The sequence below is a fragment of the Pinus tabuliformis genome, chromosome 4_2 (assembly GCF_031772625.1).
Source record: "Pinus tabuliformis cultivar Carrire ecotype Pingquan chromosome 4_2, CPIR1, whole genome shotgun sequence".
NCBI classification, from domain to species: domain Eukaryota; kingdom Viridiplantae; phylum Streptophyta; class Pinopsida; order Pinales; family Pinaceae; genus Pinus; species Pinus tabuliformis.
Window position 1 is genome coordinate 689,090,156 of NC_142304.1, and position 24,446 is coordinate 689,114,601.

The 24,446-nt window shown below is 33.2% G+C and overlaps 1 protein-coding gene and 2 pseudogenes across 1 annotated transcript; 1 reads left to right on the top strand and 2 right to left on the bottom strand.

Moving 5' to 3' along the window:
• The first annotated feature begins 786 nt into the window (after positions 1 to 786).
• On the top strand, positions 787 to 10,432 carry LOC149171329 (7-deoxyloganetin glucosyltransferase-like). Its single transcript, XM_089425928.1, has 5 exons — positions 787 to 1,023; positions 1,161 to 1,254; positions 9,062 to 9,129; positions 9,266 to 9,383; positions 9,507 to 10,432. Exons 1-5 carry the CDS (start codon positions 787 to 789, stop codon positions 10,430 to 10,432), a joined length of 1,443 nt encoding a protein of 480 aa, XP_089282054.1.
• A 4,524-nt stretch (positions 10,433 to 14,956) lies between these two features.
• Positions 14,957 to 15,523, bottom strand: LOC149171330 (7-deoxyloganetin glucosyltransferase pseudogene; annotated as a pseudogene).
• A 3-nt stretch (positions 15,524 to 15,526) lies between these two features.
• Positions 15,527 to 16,343, bottom strand: LOC149171331 (linamarin synthase 2 pseudogene; annotated as a pseudogene).
• Between the last annotated feature and the right edge of the window lie 8,103 nt (positions 16,344 to 24,446).

Genomic DNA, 24,446 nt, shown 5'->3' on the forward strand with positions numbered 1-24,446 from the left:
AGATAATAAAGAAATAAGATTAAAAATGATAATAATAAAACATAGAAAATAGTGATCGGAGATTTAATTAAAAAGGGTCGCTTATAAAAAGATAGGCAATAAGGAGTTTATTTGGTTAAACACTCAAGTTACCAATAAAAAAACAGTAAAACAAGTTTTTGATCAGTAATATAAATCTCATTAATATTTAGATCAGATTAAATGACGATAAGTATTAGTCCTCCAAATTAAGGAAAAGTGTTAAAGAATAATCTGTCAGGTTAACTAAAGTCATCGCAAATTGAGTTATTTTTAAAGTGTTAAAGAGAAATCTCTGAGGTTAACTAAAGTCATCGCAAATTGAGTTATTTTTAAAAATGCTAAATTTAACATTGTTCATGTTAAAAAGTCTTTATAATCTATCTTTTATCCAGCCATTCATTTAGCAACCGCTCGCATTTGATTTGAGTGTATTATTTATGGTTTCCCCCTCTGTCCCATGGCACTCGCGTATTTCTATTTTTGACTCTACGCAACGTTGCAGCTCCCTGGCGAGAATATTCGATAATCAATACCAGGTGTGTCTTGGGCGGCCAAGAAAGGAAGAAGAAGCACCGGTCGGCGGAGGCTCACTTGCCGGCTCAGAACCGCTGAAAGCAAAGCATCGCGAATAAAGTATGGGATTCCAATTCTTCTGGGACTACTCCCACTCTGTCACTCAGCATCCCGAGCCCAATAGGGGAATGCAACAGGAAAGTGACTAAATCAGTTGAGCAATGCCCAAGGCCTTCTCCTAGGGACAGAGTTATGGCACTGACCGCAGCTTGTAAATTTAAAGATGTTGCAGACATGTCTAATTGGAACAGAAACCCCGATGGTCAGTGGATTGTTGTGAGATCTTCCGGATGTGAATTTCCAACATCAGATAACGTCTGTGAAAATCAGACATTTAGAATGGCTTCTCCATCCAGGAGTTTCCATTTTCAGAAGAATCGTAGAGTGGCAGCTTCGAAGCTGTCAATTTGGAAGAGTTGCAGGCAACAGGTGAAGTAGCTGATCTAAATCCTGGGACGCTGCGGTCTCTGCAGCAGAGCCTCAACATCAACCGTCTTCTAAGACTCTTCATCCTTGCTTTTAATGGGTGCGGCATCCCATTTGATTAATATCCGAATTCATGTCAGAGCATTATTGGTGGTGGTGATCCTGGCATGTTCGATCTCCTTGATTATGAATGGTCGTCTACTACTCGTGCAGGAGCACCTTATTTTTCCTGCTGTAGTAGATACTGATACGAGCGGCATTGTACATTCGCTGAAGGGTAGATATTTGTTAATTTTTTTTATACAGTGGAATGAGCAAGAGGGATAGCTTCGTGACTTACTTTACACGAGGTCAATTCTGATTACTATCTCTATAACCACTGGAAAATGCGCCCGCCCCTCTCCACAGCACCTAGCACCTAACAGTACCCCATGAGATTAGATACTTGTTAATTTGATTTGCCATGAAACTTGGATTTCTGTTAAAGGAATTTTCCCTTTCGTTTTTGTTATGATTGTAAGCCAACCTAACATTGTGGCTTCATATCTCATAGTTCACACCATAAGTAATTAAATTTTGACAAGTGGAAATTCATAATGTGTTTGACAGTTTAAAATATTAAATATGCAATATGAAATTGGAATGAATTTGCCTCGTCTACATTAAGAATTATGGATTTATCATGGTAAAAAAATATATGAAATTGCAATGAAATTAAAATTCTACTTACTCAAAATTAATTTTCAAAAACTTTATCCAATTAAATATATACAGCGAGAAATGTTTACAGCGATTGGATAGGTCAAGTATTTATTCCCCGGTCGGAAAAGGTGAAGCGATAGGCTTACAGCTTGGAGGATTATTTGGACAGATGGGTTCCAAACATTACATGATATTAAAAAATTCTGATTTATTTAAAAAAATTCGGGGGATAACAAGCATCCAGCGGGCCATGATCACATATTCCACAACCATTTTGGACTAATTTTTTCCCGTTCGAGACTTAGAGGGTCCATTGTGTAAGTGATGTCAGTGTTCTACCTCGTAATATAAAATTTGTTTTCTATATTCATTTTATTTTGATTCATTAAGAATGATACATTTAAATTTTAAAATAGGTAATTTTTAACTTAAATTAAATTTATTAAATTTAAAAATTCGATTTTAAAATATATTTAATCAATTAAATTTAAATTTAAATATATTTAATAAATTAAATTCAAGTTTAAAACAAATTTAAGTAAATTTACTTTTTAAACTTAAATAAATTTAATTCAAGATAAAATCTATTCATTATTATAAAATTAATTTTTATTATTTTAAATATAATATTATAAACTAATATTAAAATTAAATTATAATTAATATTCAAAAATATTTCTCCATAAAAAATAATATTTAAAAAAAATAATTTTATTAATAGTTTTTAAAATGTATATAATTTTCCTTATCTCATGTAATTTTATATTTCACTAATAATTTTTAAAATGTATATAATTTTTTTAACTTATATAACTTTTTAAGTTGTGGATTTTTTTTACTCAGTAATAAATGTTTATAATGCTTACTTATATAAATGTGAGATTTTTTTACTTTATGGTGGATACTCATAATACTCTTATGACTCTTATGCTAGATGTTTAGAGCTTTGTATACACTCAATTATATCATACAAAGCTCTGCAATGGATACACGAGCTTTGTGGTGGAGTTATCATATGAACTCTATGGTGGATTGAATTATATCACACAACCTTTGTGCTCGTCATTCCTCTTTGTTACTAGTATATTATTTATTGTTCAATAATTGAAATGTTGATTGAACAATCAATCACTAAATGATACTTTTAAACTCTATCACTATTGTTTCGGGAATATCTTTACTTTCTCAACATTCCACTCACTCATTACCTATGTGGATATCTTTCTTTATCTATTTTCTTCCTTATTTATTTTTATTTTTATTTTTTTTAAATTTTTACGTATGTCAAAAGCCCAACTTAGTAAGGAGAGGTTAAGCAAAGTCACCCTAGAAAATTTTTATGATCATTTTGATTTAGTAAAAAAGAAGAGATAAGAAAGAAAAAAGAAAAAAAATATTAGGGTTTGAGACTGAGCTCAAATAATAAAATACAGGATACAAGAAATGGAAAGCAAAAGCAATCAATGGTTGAAGAAAATTGTATCTTGAGGGACAAGAATAAAGAGTTAAAAGAAAAACTAAATAACAATCTAGCTTAAAAAATACAAGTAATATATTAGATATCAAACAAATTAAAGAGGAAATGAACAAGCTAATTGAGTTGGATAATTTTCATTATAAAAGAGAAAAAAGATGAGGACATGTTAAAAATAGTAAAAGAACTAAAAAATAAGTCACAAATTAAAACAACTTATCTCATAGAAGATAAATTATCCATGTTAGGGTAAGATGTAGTGACCATAAATTTGGCATACTCAGTAAATATCCATGCCTCAAAGGGACGAGAATCTTTATAAATGATAGGGTAAGATGTAGTGACCATAAATTTAGCATACTCAGTAAATATCCATGCCTCAAAGGGACAGGAATCTTTATAAATGAGGACATTGTCCCGACCAAGCTAAATTAAGGAAGGAGGTTCAAGAGGTGGCAATCATTAGAAATAGAAAATCTATTATTAAGAAGAGAGGCCAAAAGAATCCACAATCCAAGGATGAGAGCTTTCCCTATGTAGACACCTAGTTAGCTGGATATAGTACTTAGTCATCTGGGTTTCTGTATTGAATTCATTAATTGGATCATGAGCTACATTCCAACTTCCTCTTTCATTGTGCTTATAAATGGTGCACCCTTTCCTTTCTTCCATTCTCAAAGGGGTCTTTGGAAGGGTTGTCCTTTATCACCTCTTCTTTTTATTCTCATTTCAGAGGGTCTCAGTCGTCTCTTGGGCAAGGAAAAGTCTTTAGGTCCATTTCATGGATGTTTGGTTTCTCGTTCTCTCATCATCTCACATCTTCTTTTTATGGATGACATCCTTATTTTATGCAATGGGGATTTAGGTGAGGTGGGGGTCCTAAAAGATATCCTAAACCTTTTTGGGAAAGTGTCAGGAATGCTTATCAACTATAAAAATCCTTCTCTTATGGTAGAAAATTTGGATGTTATCTCTATTCAATCTATCAATGAAATCTTCCCTATGGAATGCTTATAGTTAGATGGGGGTTTTAAATACCTGGGTTTTATGCTTAAACCAAATTCATATAAGTGAAGATTGGATTTGGTTACTATCGAAGGTGGAGAAACATATTAATTCATGGAGTCATCATTGGATATCTCAGGTAGGTCATCTGGTTCTTATAAAATATGTCCTGGAGGCAATCCCAGTTTACTGGGAATTGCTACCTTGGATCCCAAAAGCGGTTATGGAATGAGTTAGGAGGATATGTTTTAAGTTTTTATGGTTTGGCTCCAGTGGGGATTCCACTCTTCCATGGGTGGGCTAGGAGAAAATGTCTAAGTCAAAATGTCTAGGAGGTTGGGGACTAAATAATATTTTTTTATTCTCTCATGCCCTTGCAACCAAGGGGGGTTGATGTCTTCTTTCAACATAAATTTTGTGGACCAAGGTGGTTATTACCAAGTATATTTCTACCCTCTCTGTGGACAATTGGATCAGATTGGTGAATAAGCCTCATCAAAACATATCCACTACTCGGAGGGTTGTTCTGAACACGTTCGAAACTATTTGAAGTGGTCTGGTGTGGCGGGTGGGATCAGGTTCTTGCATTCGATTGTGGATCGATCCATGGTCGGGGAGTCAACAGACTCATCTTCTTCCTGTTGAATTATATCATACAAAGCTCTGTAGTGGATACACGAGCTTTGTGGTGGAGTTATCATATGAACTCTATGGTGGATTGAATTATATCCTACAACCTTTGTGCTCGTCATTCCTCTTTGTCACTAGTATATTATATATTGTTCAATAATTGAAATGTTGATTGAACGATCAATCTTTGCAGTCTCACTCTATGGCAATTTTGAACCTTATCACTGATGTCTCAAGTATGTCTCTACATTCTCAACAGTCCACCACTCATAACTTAGGTGCACATATTCCTTTATCTTTTTTTAAATTATCAGTACTTCACCATGTATGTCAAAACCACAACCTAGAAAGGAGAGTTTGAGCAAAGTCACCCTAAAAAGTCCTTATGATCATTTTGATTTAGTAAAAAAAAAAGATAAGAAAGAAAAAAATAAAATAATAGGGTTTGAGACTAAGCTTAACTAATGAAATATAGGATACAAGAAATTGAAAAGAAAAAGCAATCGATGGTTGAAGACAATTGTATCTTGAGAGACAAGATTAAAGAGTTAAAATAAAAACTAAATAAAAATCTAGCCCAAGCAATACAAATAATATATTAGATATCAAACAAATTAAAGAGGAAATGAACAAGATAATTGAGTTGGATAATTTTCATTATAAAAGAGCAAAAACATGAGGACATGTTAAGAATAGTAAAAGAAGAACTAAAAAATAAGTGACAAATTGAAACAACTTATCTCATAGAAGATAAATTGTTCCATGTTAGGGTAAGATGTAGTGACCATAAATTTGGCATACTCAATAAATATCCAAGCCTAAAAGGGATGAGAATATTTATAAATGGGGACTTTGTCCCCTCAGACCAAGCTAAATTAAGGAAGGAGGTTCAAGAGGTGGCAACCATTAAAAATAGAAAATCTGTTATTAATAAGAGAGATCAAAAGGAAAGTAATAAATAGGAATTTGGAACACTCAAATCATCTTTTGGAACTATCATTTCTTTCCATGGCATAAAGGTCTTATTTTAAGTTGGATCCAAAGTGAAATTGATATTATTTTTTTGTTGAAACTTGAGAGGATTATGAGTCTAAGGTCCCTCACATAGTTGAATTCATTTTGTGGTAAGCTTGGAACAAGAGATCTTCTCGCAAACGAATTGGAGGAATAGCTTGTTAGAGAAAAAAGAGTGTCTCTCCTCATGATTAGCTTCATAATATGTAAAGAAAAATGATGATCTAGTAGGATGGTTTCATATATATGGAAAATTTATGATATGTAAGATGGTTTCAACATTGCCTCTTAGAAGACGATCTTGGTCCATACAGGGGCCTAGAGTAAGAATGGAGGATCTATACTCAAACCCCTTCCCATAATAAAGTTACTTTGAATGAGGAGGAATATTAGTTGTGTTGGTCATGCAATAAGTCTATAGGTATTCTAATTGCAACACTGGGCCATAAAGTTTCTTTTGTCTTTAATGAGGAAGGTGAAGGTAAATGGTGTTGGTCAATATTCTAGAAATGGAAAATTCTTTTAAAGGTTGGAACTTTGTTTGGATGATGATGTCAAACAAAGTTCTAACATCGGACAACAAGAAAATGCATCGATGGCAAGGTCTAAACTAATGTGATATCCCCTAACTTTGAGTTTTATATTGTAAATATGTATATGTTAATTGTGTTTATTGTTCTGAAAGAGACCTATTGGAAAATAGGTTGATAAGTGTTGTATCATTGATAAACTTTCCATGTAAATCAGTGTTATTTTGTTGTTAATAAAAATAAAAGAATATGAAAATTAATGTTGAAGCTATACTTGGTTGAAAGAGATAAGGCTACTAGTGAATAATGGAAAGTTATTACCCCTATTTATTAAGACCTAGGCATCTAATCTAAATTATTAGATTATTAACTATGATGGAAAAATTGATCAATAACTTTCCATAAAGACAAGACGTTATCTTTGAGAGTGGAGAAGTGGAGCTCATAAATAAGCTAGTAACCTCTGGTCACCTGGTGGGTGAGGTGGAGGTAGTTACCCAACTACTAACTACTTTGGAAATGAGGGGGGATGTTTTATCTTTTGTTGTTGGAAAGAATACACGCAGTGCAAAACTGGGTGTGAGGCAAAAAAAAAGGAACAAAACAAGAAACATGAATAGATTTGTAGACCTGAGAGCTAGGAGGGACTCTTTGCTGAAAGAAGTCACGATTGGGTGGAGAGAGGTAGCTCCAGACTTAATTTCCAGAATGGATTGGTAAAGTCGATACCATGATTAACTTGCTTATTTAATTATTTTCTATTTGTTGTTGGTTTTTTTGTAAATATTTGTGTAGAAAAATAGTTCTTCAGAGTATACATGCATTCAAAAGAATTATAATTTCCTTTCTTAAAGTTTTTAAACCTCATTCAAAATTTTTATATATTTAAAATGGTGAGGTTGTGATACATTTTTTTAATAAATGCACTAAAGCAGTAGTTTTTTTACATGGAAGTAACTCACAAACTAATTTTGTGACTAGATTTTTATTGTTAATGCATAGATTAAAATAAATTCAGAAATTTGGAATAGTGGACAAACAAGTTAAAAAGGAATAGGACTAGGGAAAAGAAATTAGTGTAAAATACATTTAGTACAATTATGCAATGAGTGTTTATATGTTCATACATTCAGGAGAAAGCTCGGTTATACATTATTATTAAGAAAATTAAATTTGTAGCTGAGAACATTTCACCATAATATACATAAGGAAAATGTGGGTTTAAAATTGTAGTCATAGGCTAGTCTATAATCCTTGAAGGACAAGTTGGAGTTTAAAAACTTTAATTAGTGAAATTAAGGGAAAAATTTTCATACAAATTGATTACATAAAAGAAAACGTAGCCATATTTTTATGGTTTAAATTAACATAAAAATAACTAGCAGTGGCAATGAGATTTCTATGAAGAGCATTCAGAGAATTTCTATTACACAACATGGTATAAAGAAAAAAGTTGACTTATTTAGAATATATATATATATATATATATATATATATATATATATATAATTTGTTAAACTAGCTAGTCGAAAAGGCCCATTATGTTTTACAAAAGGAATAATAAATTAGACTAATGCTTCCGGCCTTGATCTTTCTTTTAAAAATTTACAGGGAAAAAGTGGCCTCTGACAATAATTTTTCCTAAGGAAAAACATTCTATCATGAATTCCATGATTCTTTGAATGCGACGAAGGATCATTTTCTACAAAATAATGGTGCTCAAGGTGTCAACCTATATGAGAAGAAGGTCAAACCCATTAAGGAAAATTTGAGAAGTCTGGTCCTAAGCCCAATACCCCTTTTGAAAAAGGAACTCCTAACAATGGCATACCTAGAAAATTTCCAATTAAGAATATAAATGTAAGATAAAGAATAAGGGAAGGAAAATATTCTACAGAAGTGAATAAGAATCTTGGAAGAATGACATTATCTGAGTGAAGAACGAATTTAACCAAAACCATGAATGTGTAAACTACAAATAAAATGTAAAGCTTGGTTAGAAATAATCTACTAGAGGTGACACATATTTATACTCTTAAAGAGTAGTTATGGCTATGTCTAAGAAAACAACTCTATTTGTTCACAAGTGAACACAATCAAAGTGTAGCCACTTTCCAATTTGAAAAAAATTGAAATATTCACCTAGGGTTTTTAGCAAATAAACCCAATTATGTAAAATTGACAAGAAAACCAAATAAATATATGAAAAATACAAAGAGTGTTTACAAGTTAATACATTCCTCCACTAGATTCCATCACTTTAACTAGAAAAGTTGGAAATTCTAAGACTTTTCAAGCATCTCTACATGGAAGACAATTTTAAAGACAAGATTAAAAAAAAAAAACTATGTCAAATATTTATAAAGAGAATATATATATATATATATATATATATATATATATATATATATATATATATATATATATATATAACCCAAGATTAGTTCGATCTAAGAATATATACTTTTTATCTGAATACATACTCAGAGAATCATTCCATACCATCTTCTTACATGAATTACCTAAGGAAACGAGGGCAGTTCCTATTTCCACCTCCATAGCAAAGTTAATGCTATGGAGGTACACCCTCTGACAGCGGCAGCACCGTAACGACAGTTTTGGATGCATGTTTTGGACCCATATCCATGCATGATACCCTGACCTATGTACATGCATTTTCTGGCAGCTCCGTCACTCCAACTCCCGGAGGCTCCACGGTTCAGCGTAATCAATGCAAGTAATCACGGCATTAATGTTATTCAAATAACGAGCCCATTTGAATTCGAATTCAAATTTGAATTCAAGCGCCCAAAATTCAGCGCTCATCCATATTTCAGCAACCACATTCGAATTCCTTCAGAGCTCCGTCAACCGGAAAATTTTTATGCAGCGGATAGCCCTGAAATATGGGGTTCCCTGGGTTGCCTTCTGGACACCGAGTGCTTGCGGTTTCTCTGCGTATTTCCATATGCCTTTGCTCATGGATGAAGGTTACATTCCCATCAAAGGTATGCTTAGAGAAAGGGGTAATTAATTATCAGTTGTTTTAATGTGTTTTAACTTGACTTACTAGTAACATTATCAGCAACTTTAAAATTTGCTGCACTGATCCTGGGTGGTTGTTTCAACAGATGAAAAAGAGTTCCAAGATCAATCCAAGGACCAACCCATCTCCTGTATTCCGGGATTGACAGCACTGCGCCTCAAAGATCTACCCACATTCATGACAGTGACAGACTCCTCTGATTTCATGTTTCGATACTTCTTAAACGCGGGACAGAGCACGCACCAGGCTTCTCTAATTTTGGTGAATAGTTACGAGGATTTAGAAGGGCCGGTGTTGATGGACCTCAACACTAAATTGTCCGGAAGAGTATTGTCCATCGGTCCTCTTTTACTGTCGGCCAGGGAGTCAATGGTTAACAGCAACGTATGGAAAGAGGAAAGTGAGTGCCTTGAATGGTTGGACGAACAAAGAGTATCGTCAGTGATGTATGTATCCTTTGGGAGTATTACTGTTATATCAGACGAACAGTTGAGAGAGTTTGCATGGGGTTTGGAGGCAAGCAATCTACCCTTCCTGTGGGCTATTAGACCGGACCTCGTTCAGGGGCACTCTGCTGTGCTGCCTCAGGATTTCATGGAGAGAAGCCAGGGCCGCGGTTTCTTTGTTACTTGGGCACCGCAATCTAATGTCCTTTCCCACACCTCTGTGGGAGGATTTCTGACACACAGCGGTTGGAACTCCACTGTCGAGAGCAAATGCGCGGGTGTTCCCATGATCTGCTGGCCCTTCTTTGCCGAACAGCAGACAAACAGGAGGTTTGTTGATCATATTTGGAAAATCGGATTCGAGATGCCGGAGGAGGTGTCCAGAGAAAACGTGGAGGCATTGGTGAGGAAACTGATGAATCCACACGATGAGGAAGTAAAGATTATGAGGAAAAACATAATGGAGCTTAGGGATAGCGCAATTTTAGCAGGTCGGGTTGGCGGATCTTCTTACAACAACATGAAGAAGTTTTTTCACCAGATAGTGCAAGAAGCGCAATCATAATTCCGATTTGGAACTATGCTCCCCTTTGTTGCAGGTTGCAGTCCATTCAAGTTAACAATATTGTTTAAGATTAAAAGTTACATGACAGATGTGTTATTATAAATTTTAGTAATCAAATTATTATATTGAAGTGATATAGTTATAAATAAAATAAGTGTAATATGTTTTTTAATAGATTTATAAATAAGTTTAATATGTAGTATTGTTGCTTATTACTTGTATTGATAGCAAAATAATTATGTGAGAATAATTATATAGTAATAAAAATTTATTTGTATTTATTTGTTTATATGTTAAAATGATTTTCATTATTTATTTCATTCAGAAGAGGAAGTAGACAAATTTTTAAATAAAGTTTCTTCTTAATCAGGCGAGAATTGAAAACTAAATAATTAAATTTCAATATTCTCATAATTGTATGTGTTTTGGTAGTTTTTTGCTTTTAGGTCAAATGTCATTGTGTTGTGCAAAGGCTGTAATAACAATCATGGGCATGATCACTCTAACTTTATTTAAAACTTTGCATATTTAAATATTCATGTAACTTACATTTGTTTTCATAAAATTAAAGCAAGAAGACCAATCTTAATGTATTTCCTATTTTTTTTTCTTTTAGTGTTAAATATAAGCCTCAATATTTTTCAATTTAAATATGATGCAAATTAATATATGTTTTTCAATTTATCTAAAGGAAACTTTGTCAATGACAAAGCAATGAAAAAGGTTATATGTGTATTTACAATGGAAAAATATCCTTTCTTAAATCATTAATATCTTATTGGGCAAAACAGCTCTAAGTAATTAATATGTGAAAAATTAATTATTTATTTATTTAATTTAGTATATTGAATTTTTATATAAATTAAGATAAGGATTAACTTGTATTGATATAAAATTTGTTTTATTGAAATAAATTTTGATTTACTAGAAATTAAGAAGTGTAAATAATTATTTGATTTGCTTTGAAATTTAATTGTTTTATTAAAACTTTAAAGAGTAACATATCACCATAGTTTTGATATGCTAAAGGGTTAAGTAGGTTAATATTGTAATAAATATTTTGAATTTATGATATAATGTAGGTGTAGTAAAGATATTCATAGAAAAAAGTGCAACTTCTTATAAATAATTTTATTTATTTATTTATTTAATTTTATTTTTTTTTTTTCTATCCACAATATTTTGGAGATTGTCCAATGCCATATTTTACTATGTAATTAGTGGAGATTTGTTCAAATATTAAAAGTGTTGGAATTCTTCTTTGAGTTAGTAAAAATATATTCTCATGAATGCTATAACTTTAGAATTCATAACTATATAAGATAATAAAAGTAACAAGAATCTCAAATATCCCATAGTCAAAAATATTATTATTAAATCCATAATAAATTTTATTCTTTTATTTTTTTCTAATATTAAATTTTCAATTTAAAAATTTATATAAAAACTACATACTCTCAATTTTCCTTTGCATAAATTAGTGTAAATAATCCTTTTAAATTTAATTGCATAATTTTTTTTGATTGATATTGATGGCACAAGTTAATTGACTAATAAAGTGATGCTCACTGCAAAATAAAATGAATTTGAACTTTTTTTTAGTAAAGTGTTAAAAAAAAAATTGAATAAATTCGTTTAATATAGTTCCAGAAAACTAAACACCTTTTATAATTTTTAACATTACTAAAAAAGATTTTTATAATTTTTGCCATTACTCATTCTTTTTTATCATAATCGTTTATTATTAATTTATGAATTTTTTAATCATAATTATTTATTATTAATTTATGATTATTAATAATCAAAACAAAAAGAAATAGTAAAACATATAATATATAATACCTTAATATTAATTAATGCTACACATTAAGTGATGGTATAAGAATTATACAATTCAATTCAATGTATTTAAATTAAAATATTATATTATATTAAAAATATAAATTTAATTTTAATCAAATAAAAATATTTTAATTAATTATAATATAATTCCAATAAATATAATAAGTTTTTCCACAACGGTAAAAAGGAAAAGAAAAAAGAAAAGAAAAAAAAAATATAAAATATAATTCCACAATAATTGGAAGCCCACCATCGGATGCTGCCGATGGTTGTTAAAATATGAACATTATAATTAAAATATGAATATTTGATTTGCAATGTTATTATTAAAATATTTTATAATTAAATGTTATGAGTAATTGTTATAAAATAAACACATATTTTTTATCATGAAATTCATTTTTATAATTTATATTTATATTTTTTAATTTAAACATCTAATAAATATAATTATTTTTTATAAAAAATAAATAACAATTAAATTTACAAAATAAATATTTAATTAAGATATAAAATAATTAATTATTTTAATATCTCAGTGCACATTAACCACCACCATCATCATCATAATTAATTGATAAAAATAAAATAAGTAAAGTAAATATATTATTGTGTCTTCTCACTATATAGTTAAATAAATTATTTAAATGGTTCGAAACATTGAATTTCATATATTTAATTAAAATATTTTTATTAAAATATTTTTATTTGATTAAAATTAAATTTATATTTTTAATATAATATAATATTTTAATTTAAATACATTGAATTGAATTGTATAATTCTTATACCATCACTTAATGTGTAGCATTAATTAATATTAAGGTATTATATATTATATGTTTTACTATTTCTTTTTGTTTTGATTATTAATAATCATAAATTAATAATAAATAATTATGATTAAAAAATTCATAAATTAATAATAAATGATTATGATAAAAAAGAATGAGTAATGGCAAAAATTATAAAAATCTTTTTTAGTAATGTTAAAAATTATAAAAGGTGTTTAGTTTTCTAGAACTATATTAAACGAATTTATTCAATTTTTTTTTAACACTTTACTAAAAAAAAGTTCAAATTCATTTTATTTTGCAGTGAGCATCACTTTATTAGTCAATTAACTTGTGCCATCAATATCAATCAAAAAAAATTATGCAATTAAATTTAAAAGGATTATCTAAAGTAATTTATGCGAAGGAAAATTGAGAGTATATAGTTTTTATATAAATTTTTAAATTGAAAATTTAATATTAGGAAAAATTAAAAGAAGAAAATTTATTATTGATTTCAATAATAATATTTTTGACTATGAGATATTTGAGATTCTTGTTAATTTTATTATCTTATATAATTACGAATTCTAAAGTTATAGCATTCATGAGAATATATTTTTACTGACTCAAAAAATAATTCGAACACTTATAATATTTGAGAAAATCTCCATAATTACATTGTAGAATATGGAATAAAACAATCTCCAAAATATTTAGGATAGAAAAAAAAAAAAAAAAAAAATTAAATAAATAAATAAATAAAATCATTTATAAAAAGTTGCACTTTTTTCTATGAATATCTTTACTACACCTACATTATATCATAAGTTCAAAATATTTATTACAATATTAACCACCTTAATCTTTTAGCATATAGAAACTGTTGTGATATGTTACCCTTAAAGTTTTAATAAAACACTTGAATTTCAAAGAAAATCAAATAATTATTTAAACTTCTTAGTTTCTAGTAAATCAAAATTTATTTCAATAAAACAAATTTTATATCAATACAATACAAGTTAATCCTTATCTTAATCTATATAAAAATTAAATACACTAAATTAAATAAATAATTAATTAATTTTTCACATATTAATTACTTAGAGTTGTTTTGCCCAATAAGATATTAATGATTTAAGAAAGGATATTTTTCCATTGTAAATACACATATAACCTTTTTCATTGCTTTGTCATTGACAAAGTTTCCTTTAGATAAATTGAAAAACATATATTAATTTGCACCATATTTAAATTGAAAAATAATGAGACTTATATTTAACACTAAAAGAAAAAAAAATAGGAAATACATTAAGATTGGTCTTCTTGCTTTAATTTTATGAAAACAAATGTAAGTTACATGAATATCTAAATATGCAAAGTTTTAAATAAAGTTAGAGTGATCATGCCCATGATTGTTATTACAGCCTTTGCACAACACAATGACATTTGACCTAAAAGCAAAAAACTACCAAAACACATACAATTATGAGAATATTGAAATTTAATTATTTAGTTTTCAATTCTCGCCTGATTAAGAAGAAACTTTATTTAAAAATTTGTCTACTTCCTCTTCTGAATGAAATAAATAATGAAAATCATTTTAACATATAAACAAATAAATACAGATAAATTTTTATTACTATATAATTATTCTCACATAATTATTTTGCTATCAATACAAGTAATAAGCAACAACACTACATATTAAACTTATTTATAAATCTATTAAAAAACATATTACACTTATTTTATTTATAACTATATCACTTCAATATAATAATTTGATTACTAAAATTTATAATAACACATCTGTCATGTAACTTTTAATCTTAACGAAAACACACAATATTGTTAACTTGAATGGACTGCAACCTGCAACAAAGGGGAGCATAGTTCCAAATCGGAATTATGATTGCGCTTCTTGCAGTATCTGGTGAAAAAACTTCTTCATGTTGTTGTAAGAAGATCCGCCAACCCGACCTGCTAAAATTGCGCTATCCCTAAGCTCCATTATGTTTTTCCTCATAATCTTTACTTCCTCATCGTGTGGATTCATCAGTTTCCTCACCAATGCCTCCACGTTTTCTCTGGACACCTCCTCCGGCATCTCGAATCCGATTTTCCAAATATGATCAACAAACCTCCTGTTTGTCTGTTGTTCGGCAAAGAAGGGCCAGCAGATCATGGGAACACCCGCGCATTTGCTCTCGACAGTGGAGTTCCAACCGCTGTGTGTCAGAAATCCTCCCACAGAGGTGTGGGAAAGGACATTAGATTGCGGTGCCCAAGTAACATAGAAACCGCGGCCCTGGCTTCTCTCCATGAAATCCTGAGGCAGCACAACAGAGTGCCCCTGAACGAGGTCCGGTCTAATAGCCCACAGGAAGGGTAGATTGCTTGCCTCCAAACCCCATGCAAACTCTCTCAACTGTTCATCTGATATAACAGTAATACTCCCAAAGGATACATACATCACTCACGATACTCTTTGTTCGTCCAACCATTCAAGGCACTCACTTTCCTCTTTCCATACGTTGCTGTTAACCATTGACTCCCCGGCCGACAGTAAAAGAGGACCGATGGACAATACTCTTCCGGACAATTTAGTGTTGAGGTCCATCAACACCGGCCCTTCTAAATCCTCGTAACTATTCACCAAAATTAGAGAAGCCTGGTGCGTGCTCTGTCCCGCGTTTAAGAAGTATTGAAACATGAAATCAGAGGAGTCTGTCACTGTCATCAATGTGGGTAGATCTTTGAGGCGCAATGCTGTCAATCCCGGAATACAAGAGATGGGTTGGTCCTTGGATTGATCTTGGAACTCTTTTTCATCTGTTGAAGCAACCACCCAGGATCAGTGCAGCAAATTTTAAAGTTGCTGATAATGTTACTAGTAAGTCAAGTTAAAACACATTAAAACAACTGATAATTAATTACCCCTTTCTCTAAGCATACCTTTGATGGGAATGTAACCTTCATCCATGAGCAAAGGCATATGGAAATACGCAGAGAAACCGCAAGCACTCGGTGTCCAGAAGGCAACCCAGGGAACCCCATATTTCAGGGCTATCCGCTGCATAAAAATTTTCCGGTTGACGGAGCTCTGAAGGAATTCGAATGTGGTTGCTGAAATATGGATGAGCGCTGAATTTTGGGCGCTTGAATTCAAATTTGAATTCGAATTCAAATGGGCTCGTTATTTGAATAACATTAATGCCGTGATTACTTGCATTGATTACGCTGAACTGTGGAGCCTCCCGGAGTTGGAGTGACGGAGCTGCCAGAAAATGCATGTACATAGGTCATGGTATCATGCATGGATATGGGTCCAAAACATGCATCCAAGCTGTCGTTACGTGCTGCCGCTGTCAGAGGGTGTACCTCCATAGCATTAACTTTGCTATGGAGGTGGAAATAGGAACTGCCGGAAACGAGTGTTGAAAGTAGGTGAGCCTTGGAAGACAACGTTTATTGAATTCGTTACTAGTAGTGTGCCACCCGTGGACCACCAGCAAATGACGGATTTGGATCTCGCCCATGCTTTTACGCTATTTTCATCCCAAGTTCGATCCCCATCTCTTCTCTTCCAATATTTTCGTCTCGAGTTTAATCTCCATTGCTTCCCAATTCAATACATAGAGGAGAATAAAGTTTATTCCTTCAATGTACAAACCCTTGACTTCTGTTGTTGTAGTGGTGAGATTATAAAGCTTATGTGGGAAGCTAAACGAAGAGGGCCAGTTAGAGGAAGTCATGAGTGACACGTTGGCAGTGCTTTTTTCATTCTTCATGAGTTTCCCAAATGACATGGTGATATGCTTTGATCACGTCGGAAATTTTTCAGAGTGTGACCTTGTAAAGGGGGAAGTATTGTCAACATCGTCACATGGATAACGTGTCTACCATGATAGAGTACATGTCACAATCATGTTATCTTCCATTTTCAATGTTTAATGTAATTAAGTGGGATGGAAACGTGCACGAAATAAGATTGTGTGGCGAAGTGGAATTGAAGATACCAAAAATTTGTCACCATATTTTTTCCTAGAATCAATGTTTGGATAATTATCACCGCCATACATTACAAAGATTATCCGGTAGAGTGTGCATTTTCTTTTCCCCTTGGTGTAGTAATTGGGACCGGGGCTCTTCATACAAGAAGATGCCTTTGGTGAGATTTGCAAGCCAAAACTTATGATCGGGAAAGTAACACATACCTAAAAATAAGTTGGCTAGATACTATGTGTCAATTTTTTAATTTTCTAATTTTCTTTTCTAGAAGAAAACTGTAATTTTCATTTCTTATAACAAAAAATGCATTCAATAGACACACAAATGTGTGTATGCAATTTAGTCAATCCATATGGTTCATCATGAAATAAATATGTCCAAAGGGATTTTGAATACACCCTATCCACCATCACAAGTTATGCGGTCATCTATTCATATCAACAAATATTTAAATAAAAGTTTGTATTTTTTGTTAATCGGTCCTATCAATCAAAATAACAGTAAAGCAAAAAAAATATACATATATAAGATAATATAAATATATTTTCATGTATAAACACTATAAATCACCAACAAGAGGGGGAGTTGGAGCACGACAGAAAGATGTGATTGATGAGTGGCCATAGAGCACCTTTGTGACCGGCCAAAAATGAATATCCAATGTGAGAGCCACATTTGAAATACCATCAACTTCTTTGTTCAATTCCTTGTATATGTGTTGACATGAACACAAAGTGAGCATATTTTTTAAATTCATGGAATCAAGCAATATTGGCTACAATCTAAAATTTCTACAAATTTGGGATCCAGACAATGAAGAAAACACTAATTTTGAGTTTCCATATATTTGAAGTTGAGACACTCCAAGGTCAATGGCAAAGGCAAGAAGACATCTGCAAGCGAGTAATTCTCCCAAACCAATGGAAATATGATAGGAATTATCAAAGGATAAATGAAGGATGATATCAGTACCACTACAACCTCACATCTCTAAGGAGGCATCGTCAAAGAAATCCCATGTGATATATTTATCCAGGGTGATATATTTATCCAGGGTAACCTCTACCAACACACGTGAGCGACGAGGTTTAGAAACCTAAGGGAAAATGTTTATGATCATCATGGATTCAACCACAATGAGACAATGAGAGGAGATCAAATCTTGAAAGATTACCCTATTATGAGTGATCCAGATACCCCAGAGAATAATAAGTGGAAGAGAAAAAAGAATTTGAGATGCCAGATTGGAGCACCAATTCTACCAAGCGGAGACCATAGACAAACCCTATCAAATCAAGACCTCTGAATTACAGATTTTGCATTGATCTCAGATATATTGAGAGAATGAATAGTGACGAAAAACATGGTCAATTGATTCACCAGCAACATGACAAAGTGCACATCTACTAGGCCCCTACGCAAACCTTCTCAATAGATTATCCCAAGTTTGGACCTTATCGCTTAAAATGCACCAAAATAAAATTATTTCCTTGGGAGGACATTTAATTTTCCAAACCTAAGTCTACCGCCATTTGCCTTTGGGTTGATTAAGAGCAACAGAGATGTATTTTTACCTTGATTTTGGAGAGTAGAGACTTCTGTTAGCCCCAGAACAGATTGATTCTTCCTTCCTATCTGAAAGTCTAATGTGTCCCAAGTGAAGGGCATAAATATAATCAAGCCATTGTCTTTTCAAAGTTTACAAAATCTTTGAATAAACTGTAGGTTTCAACCCTTGAAATCAGATAGTGGAAGAACCATGGTTTACAATATGTGCCAATTTGTGAATCCCCTGATCTTGAAGGGAGTCTAATAATTCGACGGGAATAAGATGATTCTGTTGACTCCCTAACCATGGATCGATCCCTAATCGAATGCAAGAACCCAATCCCACCCTCCACACCAGACCACTTCAATTAGTTTCGAATGTGTTCAGAATAGCCTTTTGGGTAGTGGATATGCTTTGATGAGGTTTATCCACCAATCTGAGCCAATCATCCACCGAGAGGGGATAAATATACTTGGATGCGAGTAGGAAGAGGAGTGTACATGCCTTGCTTCTTGATGGTTGGCTTGGCATGGTGCAAGCAGTGCAGGATATGATATATTTCCCAACATCTTGTCAGAGTTTTGGCCAATCAAAGTACTTTTGTAATACGACCTTAGTTTCCTCCACACCAAAGTGTCCTGCGACCCAACTGTAGTGTACCTCCCAAATCAGCTTGGCACGCTCGCTTGAGGAACACAAAGGTGACCCAAGTAGCATAATAATGCGTCCTAGAGGTGGAAATCAGGAACTTTCTTGCCATCTACTAGCATCTGGTATGTGGATGCAAACTCTAGATCATTTTTGTATAATTGCATCCATTCAGAGGTCTCGTGGCCACAAGAGTTGAGAACAATAGTCAAGGTTGTAACTAGGGGTCAGGTGAGGCAGTCTGCAACATGATTGGTGTTGCTCTTTTTGTATTTAATGTACAAGTGGAATTTTTGCAGATATGTAGACCACTTCTAATGGTGATTATTCTGCAACTTCCCTTATGTTTGTATAAATTGAAGAGGTCATTGATCAATGTGGTTGACCATATCCTTCCCTAGAATGTAATGCTTCCATTGCCGGTAAGCCTGCATGACGGATTACGTCTATGTATCATAGGTTGGGTAATTCCAAATTGTATCAAAAAGTGACTCACTATGATAGGCCAATGGATGCCCGTGTTGGGTGAGGACTGCACCAATAGCATATATCTCAATTTCAAATGGTTGTTGCAGGTCTGGAAATATGAGTACCGGTGCAGAGCAGAGACGACGCTTCAACTCAACGAATGCCTTTTGTTGGGACTCTAACCAAGAAAACTTTGCTTTTGCTTCGCCCTTAGTAATCTGACTCAAAGACCAAGTGATATGGGAGAATCTCAACATGAACCTTCAATAAAAAAAAATTGCAAGGCCCAAAAAGTTGTGAAGACATGTCAGAGTGGTCAGGGCTAGCCAATCCCAAATGACTTGGATCTTAATCAAATCCACATGCACACCTCTCTCATCTATGATGTAAACCATATATTTGACCTAGATCATGCCAAAGGTGCATTTCTCCAATTCGGCACATAGTTTGTGTTGCCGCAAGGTTTGAAGGACCTGTCGAATGTGTTGTAAGTGTTCTTCCCAACTCTTGTTGAAGATGAGGATGTCTTCTAGATAAACAACCATGAATGAGTTGGTGAAGGGCCGCAAGATGTCATCCATTAACCTCATAAAAGTAGCAGGGGAATTTGTCAACCCGAAGGGCATAACCAACCATTCAAAAAGGCATTCCTTGGATTTGAAGGTGATCTTCCATACATCTGTGGGCACTATTTGAATTTGGTGATAACCATACTTTAGATCGATCTTACTAAAATACGTCACCCCCTTGATTTGGTCTAGATGGTTATCAATCTGTGGGATTGGATACCTGTTCCTCACAATGATTTTGTTTAGTTCCTTATAATCAATGCAGAGCCTCCAGGTCCCAGCCTTCTTCTATAAAAGTACAATCGGGCTCCCACAAGGTGAGGAACTTGGTCGGATGTGCCCTTTTTTGCAGTGACTCCTAGATTTTCCGCTTGATCTCTTCATTGTTTAGAACGAAGAGGTGATGTATCGGTCAGTTGGGTAGAGGTGCTTCAGGGGTCAGATTGATCAAATGCTTGACCTGACAGTGCAAGTGTGCCCATGTGGTTGAGGAGAAGATGTCGTTATATTCTTCCATGACCTTATCCACTTGATTCTGTTGCGTGGAGGAACCCTTCCAGGGAGTCATGGATGTGGCTATGATATTCCCTATAATTTTAGATTAAATAAGAAAGAAAACAATTTTCCCAGTCTGGGAGATGATCTTATTGCATTACTTAGCAAAGATCAAAGAGATGGCGATAGGAGGGGCTACCTCCGGTATCTTGTATAACTTATTACCAAAAGAAATAATAACAGTGTGAGGCCTCAAATCATACACAACATGACACTTCCACAAGTATGGTTGGCCTAATAATACATCACAAACTTCAAGGGGAGCAACATCACACAATACCTCATATGTGAAGGGCTTCATGCTGCAGGGAAGGAAACACTGTTGGCTGATGCGGAGATCTCATCCTTGGTGAAGTCACCCGCTGGTGTACGGAAGCAGGTATGGTGTAGTTGGTAGGCCAACCGCTTCACAACCTTTGTTGCAATGAGGTTCTTTTGGCTCTCGTTGTCGACAATGAAATGTAGCGGTGAACCCTTCACCCACATCTATGAGTGGAAGAGATGCTCCCCCTCCTCTGGATCTTTGGGCTCAATCTTCTACATCTTGGTGGTGGCAACAGTGGTGCTAGGCTCCACATCAATAATCTGCTTCCCTTTGTCATTCCCCTTGTCGGGTTCTGACTTAGAGTCAAAACATGTATCTGATTCTGAAGCCTTTAGCTCGAACACCATTGACTGCTTAGATCGACACTTATTTGTGTGGTGAGTGGGGTTCTTATGGAGCTCACACCAATTTCACATGTCCTTATTTTTCTTCATGGTGTTGTTCTTTGATTGTGGATTTGACAAGTTCTCCTAGGTCACCCCGCCTTGCCTTTATCCTTTGTTCTATGGTTTGGGGGCACCTTTCCCTTGCTTCAGATTCGCAAATCCAAAGTCTCGCTTCTTATGTTTAAACTTTTGATCGATCTTGACAGTGTATCGGTAGGTGGCGCTAAGTGAGGAGATGTCTAGGAACTCCATATCGTCCTAGATGTATTTGTGCAGACAACCACAGTACTTGAGTACCAGATGTCGCTCAGAATCCTTGATACCCAACTTTGTGAGAAGGGTATGAAAAATATTTGTGAACTGTGGCACGTCTTAGTCCCTTCCCCATCGTAGTGTGGTCCACTTTATGTACTTATCTTTATAGCTCTGGACAAAGTAATAATGCTCCTCTATGGCATCTCGAAAAGAGTTCCAAGTGGGTGCGGCTGAAAACAGTGATGGTTTCTTCTCCTCCTTCTACTCACAAAAGGTTTCCCACCAATCCTTGACATGGGGGGCAACTTTGAGGAGTGAAAAAATAATCTTTTCCTTATTTGAAGAAATCATGAACCAAAAAATACCCTTCCAACATATTTAACCATCTATCTAAGCATTTGCATCTATCTGGCCTTCAAATATGGAAATGTCAAAGTTTACATGTAACTTAAAGGGAGTGGTGCCTCTAGAGTGATTGTCGGATGAATATGCGTTGCCTATGGGCATCCACTGAAGGATCTGGGAAAATTTATCCATCATCACGTTCCTTTGTCACTTGAGGGCTTCTTTGAGCAATATTTTGAAGGGATCTCTTACTCCCTCGTATTTATTTTCTTCCGCCATGCGAGGTTGTCGGGGTTTATGAGGCCAAACTTGCAAAGGTTCAACCAGTTTGAGCCCTAACTCCTTATGCCCTAACCTCATTGGGGACATGAAAAGAAAAACAAATAAGGAGCATACCGCTCTGATACCACTAATCCACACATATGCAGGAACACAATAAAACACAGATATAAACATAAACACATAGATGTACTAGAAATAAAACTCCATTTCATTAATATCAAATAACTGAAATATGCTTACATACAAAATGGAAATAAGTCTTTGCTTACAACACCAACCAAGAATCTGCATGCACTTCTTTACTCAACCCACACTTATCCACTAGGTTAGTATTAACATAACTATAAATAGATCTAGGATCAATCAAAATCGAAACAACTTGATCACAGAGCTTACCTTCCATCTCAATAATGGATGCCTGATGATTTTCCTGCTTGTTATCAAATGTTGCATAAATATGAGGAATGTTATGACCAACATCCCCAACTATTTGTGCCTCCTGAGCATTGTAGATCTGAGGTCTGCCACCATGGTATAATGCACAATCCTTCTTGCGATGATCCCTTCCACAAATACAACACTGCAACAGTTCCCTACCACTTCCTTTATTCTGCTGCTCTCCAAGCTGAGATCGATGTCCCTTCTCTATTGTACTAAACTTCTTGTAAGGAGCCACATTCTCTTTCTTATTGTATCTTGATGTATTTCCCACTTTTGATGCCATTTTCCTTTGGTCTTATCATTCTCTTTCCAATCACGCTTAAGCTTAAACTTACGTTTTGATTGCTCATAATACTGCTTTAATTTGCCAATGACTTCCTCCAATGATCGAGGCTCATCATACTCAATCCAATCCTTAAATCTTAAAGGAAACCCACTGATGAATCTTTGAACCTTCATCTTCTCATCCTTAAGATAAGGCACATACCTCAACAATTCCAGAAACTTAGTCGTGTACTCTTCATCTGTCATAGACCCCATCTTCAATTTGTAGAACTCCTTAGCATTATTGTCATAGTATCTCTCTGACGAGTACTTCTTCCTGAAGTGTCTTTTAAACTCATGCCAACTCAACTCCTCTGTCCTAATGCCTTTGACATGCTTCACATCTCCCACCAAATATTTGTGTTTCCCTTGAAACTGAAAATAGTTATCCTAGCGTTTTTGTTTTATAGATAATCATGCAGCTCGAAGAACTTTTCATCCCAAGCAATCGTACTTATGCATCTTCTAGTTTCTTTAGTTATCCATCAAATGTAGGAGGCTTGGCTTTCTTGAACTCATGTGGCAAGTATCCCCTCTCACTCCTCCTGTAAGGATGATACCTATGATTACCACATTAGAGGAAATTTCAACCTAATAGTGGCCTCCTAAGGAAAAATTAAGAAATTAATAAAAACTGCGATGTAGACAGTTTTTTAATATTACTTTACTTTTATCCATGTTCCACGATATTTATTAGCACGATATTTAACGAAAAAATTCAATATATTATTTCTAATTTTTTACTTTTATCGAAATCCCTCAATATATGACATTTTTATTAAAATAACAATCTATATATTTTATATTTGAATTTAAATGTCTATATTATAATTTACATTTAACTCTTTGTATATATTTTATATTTAACTATTTTTTTGTGTTTTTTAACACATTATCTACTAAAGCTACAATTTGTTCGAAATATATTTTTTTGTTGAAATCTAGTAATTTGTGCTTTCTAGAATACATTTATTAACTATTTACTTATTTTTTAACTATTTAACAATTTTTTATTTAACTATATATTCTATATTTTTGGCCTGGTAATTTGTCCTTTTTGAAATATGTTTTTTTTTAACTATTTTTTAAATATTTAACTATAACTATATTTTATTTTTAGCAATTTTATATTTTATATTTTACTAGTTTTTAAGTATTTCATATTTAACTATAATTGTCTATATTTATATTTTATATTTAACTGTCTACATATATTTTATATTTGATTAATTTTTTGG

Coding starts and splice junctions, on each gene's coding strand:
- LOC149171329 (XM_089425928.1), top strand. CDS start 787: ATGGCACTGACCGCAGCTTGTAAATTTAAAGATGTTGCAGACATGTCT. Junction 1,255..9,061: donor AGCACCTTATTTTTCCTGCT/GTAGTAGATACT, acceptor ATTTTCTGGCAG/CTCCGTCACTCCAACTCCCG. Junction 9,130..9,265: donor CAAGTAATCACGGCATTAAT/GTTATTCAAATA, acceptor ATTTTTATGCAG/CGGATAGCCCTGAAATATGG.